Raw genomic sequence first — 8481 nt, 5'->3', positions numbered from 1 at the left:
AACCATCGGTCAAACCGTTTTACTGTAGCATTTATATATATATGAGTATATAATTAAGTACATATTTATTATAAAACACTTGGTTTCAAAACATGTAAATAAACAAGCATTAATGCAATATATAATTTAATTTTAAATAATATAGAGATATATACGCATAGATAAAACATATATATACCAATTGTTAACGAGTAATACTAGTAATGTAAAAATACATATTCATATGTTTATTATACTATGTATTAATTTTCATGTTACGAACACTTCTCCCATTATATATTCTTGTTATTTTATTTTCAATCTAAGCATTAGTAATTAAAACTTTATTTGAAAGTTAATTAAGATTTATTAATTTAGTTATGATATAAAATATGTATATAGCCTTTAATTATAAATATACAATTAGTATATAGTTGATAGTTGATAAAAATATGAAATAGTACATATTAACAAAACAAACTACATCCCACATTGAAAAAGTAAAGGCAAAAGATTGTAAAAGATGACTATAAAATAAGCTTTTCATCCCACATTGAAAAATGAAAGAACAATCTTGTGGAATACTTCTATAAAAGAAAGACACAAATGATTTTTAAGCTAGTTTTTATAAATTCATAGGCCCAATACAAGTATGGGTTAATATGAAATGAAAGTGCAGTGTAAATTTTTTTTAAATTGATTTTTAATTCATTTCTAAAAATAAAAAAATTTGGTAACCGGTTTGACCGGTTCCCGGTTTCCAATTTTCGGTCCAATCGGCCGGTTCACCCGGTCCAAAATGGTTCAATGCTCAACTGGTTTTATATGGTGAATCAGACCGGAGAGGTCACCGGTTTGCTGCCGAACTGGTCCGACCGGCCGGTCCAAACCGGTTTTTAAAACACGGGTGGGAATGAGAATTGGATGTGGAGATGGAGGAGTTGATTTTGCAAGAGGTAACCAACCCTTTAGAATTGATGAGGGAGAGTGATGAATTGAGTGTCGCCGATGAGAGAGGAAGGAGAGGAAGAGAGATGTGAGAATTTCTATTTTTTTTTAATATTTTAATTTTATTTTATTGAATTATTGTGCATCATTATACTAATTAAGTCAAAAAATCGTTAATTGGGTGCTGACCGTCAGAAATTAACGGTTCTGTCAAATTAGGACCACTTCGTTAACGATTTCAAATGTTTAGGACTCGTTTTTCAAAAAGTGAATGTTTTGGACCAAGTTGGTATTTTGAACATATATTTAGGACCAAAATTGACATTTACTCTTATGATAAATATAAATTAAATAAGTATTTTTTTCGCCCAACTAAGAAGACATTATTTTCATTTTAATTTTTTTCAAATAAGAATACACATTTGTGTTTATGGAAATAAAACTCTCTCTCCATTTAATACACCTAACAACTCTAATATTCCAATTAAACATCCAATTATTTTTATCTCATTATTTAATATTTACATCTATATTTTATTTTTCGAATTAAATATATTAACCAACTAACTGTAAAATTTTGTATCGACTAATTAATGATGGAGGGAGTAACTTTTATTTTTCGAATTAAATATATTAACCAACTAACTTATAGTAGTAAAATTTTGTATTGACTAATTAATGATGGAGGGAGTAACTTTTTGGAGCCGTTATTTTGTCGGAGTTTGCCATGATCCATGTGATATTTTGGAATGAAATTTCTTGACTAAAAAATATACTACTAGCAATTTAACATAGAGTTTTACAACCGAATTAAAGGTGAGATGTCTCTACATTCAATAAATAATGAGTAGAAGATACAAAAGATCACATTTTTTTGGAGGTTAATGGAATCAGCAAATATCCAAATTAGAACTACTTCATTCTCTCCCTAAAACCCTAAATCACAGAAAATGACTTATAGAAAATCGAGGGTCCCACACAAAGTGAATATCAATTTCCCTACGCCAACTAAGCTAAAAACCCTAACATTTTGATGCATGGAAAAATTATGAAGCCCTATTCTTTAAAAATACTCCATTATTGAGCCCCAAAATCCCACAAATGAATGGTAGCATCATCACTGCATGCAGCCACAAACCTCTCATCTGCAATTAGGGCATTGCAATCTTCAATTCTCTCTCTAAAATTATACAAATAGTGACCATGCTCAATCTCCCAAACCCTAATCACCCCTCCACCCCATGTCACTCCATACCCACCATTCATGCACCCAAATGAAACCCCCTCTCTCATTGTGAACCTACACACCTCCTCCATGCCACCCACCCGACGCACGGCCGCCACGCGCCGCGCATCCGGTATCATGGCCGTGTCGCCGTAGGCATCAAAGGTGCCCACAATATTGATCCCCCTCCGAAACTCCTCCTCCCACACCACCACCCCTTGGTTTAGCAAGTGGAACACCATAGCCCTAAGCCCGGTACACGCCACCGCCATGTCCCCTCTCACCACCCGGATCCGGCCTATGATTCCGGTCATCTCAGTCAGCAGATGCCACCCCATCACCGCCTCCGGATCGGTCATCGTGCCACCGATGAAAAGCAGCTCCTCTGTTTCCCCATTCCATATGTGAAATGCTCGCCCTGGAACACCTACAGATTATAAAAACTAGTCTGTATGAGTTGTTCCAGTGGCAAAGTTGTAAATAATGTCTGAAGTCAAAGGTTTCAGATTTACGATAATTTATTAAATAAAAAAAATAAGAAAAGAAAAATCCTACCGGCGTAGAGACCGACCCACCAGCGGTGGCAGCCGGCGAAGTCGACGAGGGCGCCGTCGTTGACGACGTCGCCCAAGTGGGCCCGGCGCAGCGGGGCGGCGGTGTTGACGGCGGCCATGTGGATGTCGCCGTCGAGGGTGGCGAAGACGAGGCGGGCGTCGGAGAGGATGATCCCGGAGACGGCGCTGGAGAAGCGGCCGAGGCGGTCGCGGTGCTGCGGGTAGAAGGTGGAGAGGTGGAGGCGGGTGGGGATGTGGAAGAGGTGGACGGCGCCGTCGGAGAACCCCGCGGCGAGGTGGTGATCGGAGAGGGCGAGGCGGCGGCAGCTGAGGCCGTCGTCGTCGTTGTTGTTGTTGTCCGTCGGGATGAAGTGGAGCGTGGCGTGCTCGTACCTCCGCGAACGGAAGTTAACGGAGGTACGGTGGCGGTAGATGTACTCCTCCCGCCACGACTCGCGCGCAAGGAGCTCGCCGGCGCTCCAGATGCTTCGCGCCAGGTTTTGCCACAGAAGATCCGACCGCGATATGGCTCGCCACGTGGAGCACACCTGTCATTATTATTATTATGATGACCTCCAATTTTCTTTCTAATTTGTCATTTGAATTGAAATGTCAATATTCATTTTGGAAATTACCCTACTAATTAATCCCTAGGGGAGTGATCAATTGCTAACTCATCCCTTAGTTGCTAACTACAACTAATTTAAGACCATAAGATTTTAGAAATCTTGTGATCTACAATTTGCCATGTGTAATTTCGTTTTTTATTTTTTAATATTAAAAAGATAATAGCAAGTATCAAATTTAGGGTTTAGAAATATAATGTCAATACAGTGTATGAAATACATCAACACGAAGACATAATAATGTCAACACAATTTCATATTGACATTTTACAAGCATAATATTGACATATTATGTGAGGTGTATTGACATAAATCTGTTCGTAAAAAATACGAAAAATTAAAAAAAAAATTAAATTTTTTTCAAATTTTGACGTCGGAACATATGCATGTAGTATATCGTTAGAATCCTTATAAAATTATCTTTAATTTGATATATGTTATATGAATTTAAAGTTTTGGGATTTCTTTTAAAAGTTAGTTATAACTAACTTGACATTAATACCCCTATTGATATTTATTAGAATTAATCCTATAGCCTTATTGACGTTTTTGTTGATCGTATTGACACTTTATGGTTGATGATCTAGGCCTTTAATTTGAATATGTAATGGTTATCATTGAGTTGTAGTTAGCAATTAAGCATTGAGTTAGCAATATAACACTCCCCTTAATCCCTATATCTAAATAGTGGCCTAATTATAAATAGGAGTATTAAAATTGAAAGCTCAAGTCCTGAAAATGGATGCCGGCATTGGAAAGTAGCTCTCTTTTTGAACCCATGCTTGGATCCAGACAAATTAATAAAAATTGGAGAAATAAAAATGAAATGAGGGGGAGCAGAAAAAGAGTGATGGGCAGAAATCCAAGAATTTATATGCAGGCATGCCCTCTCTCACTACTGCATTGAAAAAGCTGAATTTAAATATTAAATGAAAACTGTGCATGGAAACTGCAGTGAGATACAAGAATCACTTTATCAATAACTATTACAACCAGCTGACAACCTAGACGACTTCTACTGTGTGTTTCTCGTTCAATGTCTGCGTGAGAGAGAAAACAAACAAACAAACAATATGCGAATCCAACTGCAAAATGACACACACAGACAGAATCTATATATATATGTTCATTCATAAATTCTTGAAATAAAAACACACCGGTAAAGCCGTGTAAAGCAAAGGGCTAGGAGGAGGAGGAGAGAGAGAGAAGAAGAGTTGTCATGGGAGCAGACTAAATAAAGTAGGGTACTAGGGAAATGCATGTCTTGTATTATTCGAGCTGTCCCATACAGCTTTGGATATGTCTCTTACTTGTAATTTCCCAATAAAAAACTGACACCCCTTCCTTCCTCTTAAATGTGATCATTCAGGTTAAGAAGATAAGCTAGCTTAGCTAAGTACACTACAGCATAAAAAACAGTGGAGCTTTAGTTCAATTTCACAGCTATCTGAGATCTGACACACCATGCATTTTTTTTGTTACTTTTAATAAAATTCAAACTTCTCCATCTTACCCAATAGATATTGCACCAACAAAAGGAAAATATCTTTTGCAGATTCAATCTTTTGTTGGATTTGGAATTTGGTCAAATGAGCTCAAAAACCTCTAAAGGCTGGGTGGGGGCTGCTTCTGCCAAGGAAGTAAAACAAACCTCCAAACCATCCTTTTAATATCCAAAAATGGGAATTTTGTCTTGTTTTTTTTTTTTACTTACACATCTAGACCTTACAACATAATAGGGTATATTTATATTAACCATTTTTTCTAATGCTTTGTCACTATACTACTTTCCAACTTCCAATTTTTCCACATTCTCTCCCTTTCACACAAGCACATTAGATGAGAAAAATGAAGAACTATATATATATAGTAGTACTATATAAATAAATAAACATGATATACACAATGAAGCTATATATGGTACCTGGAAGATGTTGGAGAGAGCTTGAGCAGCGGCAAGGCGGCCAATGGTGCGAGAGGCATCAACGGCAACTTGGAATGCGAGAGCTTCGAGGAATGGCTCGGGCCAGACTCCATTGCTTGATCTCATTCTACTTCGGGAAGATGAGGGGCCTTCATAGTCGCTGTCTCCTCCTTGAGTGGAGGGGGATGAAGATGAAGTTGACATGTTTTGGTGGAGTACTACTTCAAAAGTGCAATGGAAGGAAAATCGCAAATATTTGGAGACAAATAAACTATGCAAAAACAAAAAAGGGAGATAGAGACGCACAAAATGAGGGGCCCAAAATGGTGTGTGTGTGGGTGTGTGTTTTCGAGTTTCAAGGCTTGTGTGTTATGTAGTGTGAATTGTGTTGAAATAGTAACATTGTCAGATAAAGAAGGCAATCAAGCATGGATAGATATTATTATTTGATGGAGGAAATCAATCATAATTGTGACTAACTACAAGTAGAGATATATCATTATCATCAAGATATAGAGCATGATAATCTCCTAATCAATAAAAATTAACTCAAGATTTGTTCTTGTAAAACAACATTAAAATAAAAATGATAGGGTTACATTATAAAAAATTAAACAAAATGTAGAATTAATGAGAGATATATGAATGAAAGAAATAGTGGGAGAATAAATGAACTCTTGAATATCAAGGACCTCCGCTAAACAAATAATGACAATCATTGACTACTTTCATCTATATAATCATTTACGTTAAGCTCTACCATTAGTCACATCACACCAGAGCGTACTTCTACCAAGTGATTAACCCTGGACTAAGCCACAAGGCAACTATAGCCGGACTATGGATTTTTGACCATTTATCTCACCCAATATTAACAAGAGGAGGAACACCCTCAACACTAATTTCTAAAACTAACTCTTCATGTCAAAAGCAACTAAAAAACCCTATTTATAGATGGAGGAGATAGAATGGAGAAGGTCTCACAAAAATAATTCAAAATCCTAGAGTCCAACTCACTAGGTTTGCAAGGTGTGCGAAACTTATCGACTCGTTGACGCTCATCTAGAGTCCGTCTGCATTCCAACGGCTTGTTGGGATTACAAGGTGTGCAAACTCAACAACTCGCTGGTTAGGTTTTGCCTATTGGAATAATGGAATCTTTGCTCGAACTTTGTTTTTGTCATTTTCTCACTCCCTCTTCGATCCTTGTACCAGATTCGACATTTCTCCCATGAAAATGATTTTGCACTGGATGTTAACTATTCAAATTTACATTAGGACCAATTCTAAAATTTATTTAGTAATGAAATAAGTGTTTGAATGTACTAAGAATCCATTGTCAAGAGTTAAATTTGATCTACAGAAGACATCAATTTGTGTATTTCTTACCATTGATATTATCATTGTGAATCGTCAGAAATGCTCTATTAAATGCAAGTTTCTAGTGAAAGACAACGAAAGCCAGGTATGATTTTTTTGTGGATTTATTTTAAATGGAGTGTAGATTTGTATTGGCCAAAATTTTGTATTTCATTGATATGAGGTGGATTAAGAAAATAAAAGGTTCTAGTAATAATAAGGAAATGATTCGTGGATATATTTAAAAGAAACATGTAATCAAAGTAGGATAGTCGAGAAGCAGTGAAATTTAAGTACTATCTCTGTCCAATCTAAATGAGCCGTTTTAGCCCAAGAATAAAGTAAGATGGTGGTGCTTTGTAAATTAAATTGTAAAACAAAGTAGGAAAAAAAGCAGCATAAAGTAAGAAAAAAAAGTAAGAGATAAATGGAGTAAAATAAATTGATGTTGAAATCAAATTATTTTCAACATCAATCCGTGAGCACTGGCTCAAGCATATTCTGTCTTCTGGAAAGATGGATACACTAATTCAACTTGAAGACTATAGTTAAATTTCTTATAAACTCTTAAAATTATTATTTTCACTTTTTCGACTTTTGTTCAATTATAATGGCAGGAGCCATGTGGCGTGCGTTAGATCAATAACACAATGATTTGGTGAACCATAAACGCATTCGCAACAAATTAGATAATATATATACTTCCTCTGTCCCAAGCTACTTGCATCCACCAGCATGAGACGGCGGATGTATAAATAGCTGGAACCATAACTGAAATTATATTAAATTAATTAATGTTAAGTATGTATATAGTGCTCCCTCCTTCCCCTATTTTTTGTCATCTTTTGTCATTTTTGTCCTTCCTCCATTTATTATTTACTTATTTTTTTACCTATAAATAATAAGTAGGTCACGTCCCATTAATTCATTTCACTCATATTTTATTAAATAAATATTGATATATAAAAATGAGATCCACAACATCCACTAGTTTGCAGAAGTATAAATAGTTGGAACTAGGCCTGTCAAAATGGATATCGGGTATTGGATACCCGATATCCAAACCCGAAAAAGTCGGATAATTGGATACCCGAAATCCGATTTTTCGGATATCGGATCGGGATCGGGTAGTGAGAATTTTGGATTATCGGGTATCGGGTTACCCGATATCCGATCGGGTATACCCGAATTATCCGATTTATCCGATTTATTTTCTAAAATTAATAAATTATATTTTTATTATAATTAAATATAATTTAATTAATACTTAATAGTTAGCATATAAGATATGTAATTTAATTTTTTTAATTATATTTTAATTTCATTGACTTGTGATATTTTGAATTTTTGATGATATTATTGTTAGATCTTGATTCTTATGAATTATTGAATTGTGTATTTATAAAGGATGAATGTTTGAACTTATGAATTTTGACGGTTATTGACTTATTGTGGATGGATAAAAGATGTTAATATGGTTATAACTTATGAATTTTGTATTTTTCAATGTTTTTAGTTATTTTCTTTTAAATTCGAACTACTACAAGAATTTTGTATTTCTAAAAATTTGTAGTTATTTTCTCTTAAATTCGAGCTACTATAAGAATTTTGTATTTCTAAAAGTTTGTAGTTATTTTTACTTGAATACTAGTACTTCAACTTTGTATTAAATTTGAATTAAAATAATATTAAATAAATTCTAAAAGTTTGTAGTTAATTTTCAAAAGTAAAATAAAATAAATTCAAAATCACAATTGGGACTGGATACCCGATTTTTCGGGACTGGATACCCGAGTCGGGTATCCGGGTACCCGAAATCAAATTCGGGTCGGGTATCGGGTATTGGATTTTTGGAATTTCGGGATC

General features: G+C 35.1%; 1 protein-coding gene across 1 annotated transcript; it reads right to left on the bottom strand.

Moving 5' to 3' along the window:
* Nucleotides 1-1743: 1743 nt before the first annotated feature.
* LOC125192091 (transcriptional regulator STERILE APETALA-like) lies at nt 1744-5460 on the bottom strand. Its single transcript, XM_048089546.1, has 3 exons — nt 5257-5460; nt 2708-3254; nt 1744-2579 (listed from the first exon to the last, which is right to left on the bottom strand). Exons 1-3 carry the CDS (start codon nt 5458-5460, stop codon nt 2005-2007), a joined length of 1326 nt encoding a protein of 441 aa, XP_047945503.1. The 3' UTR covers nt 1744-2004.
* Between the last annotated feature and the right edge of the window lie 3021 nt (nt 5461-8481).

The sequence above is a fragment of the Salvia hispanica genome, chromosome 6 (genome assembly GCF_023119035.1).
Source record: "Salvia hispanica cultivar TCC Black 2014 chromosome 6, UniMelb_Shisp_WGS_1.0, whole genome shotgun sequence".
Taxonomy (NCBI): Eukaryota; Viridiplantae; Streptophyta; class Magnoliopsida; order Lamiales; family Lamiaceae; genus Salvia; species Salvia hispanica.
The sequence above is the reverse complement of the archived record's forward strand: the minus strand, read 5'-3'. Positions and strand labels throughout refer to the sequence as shown.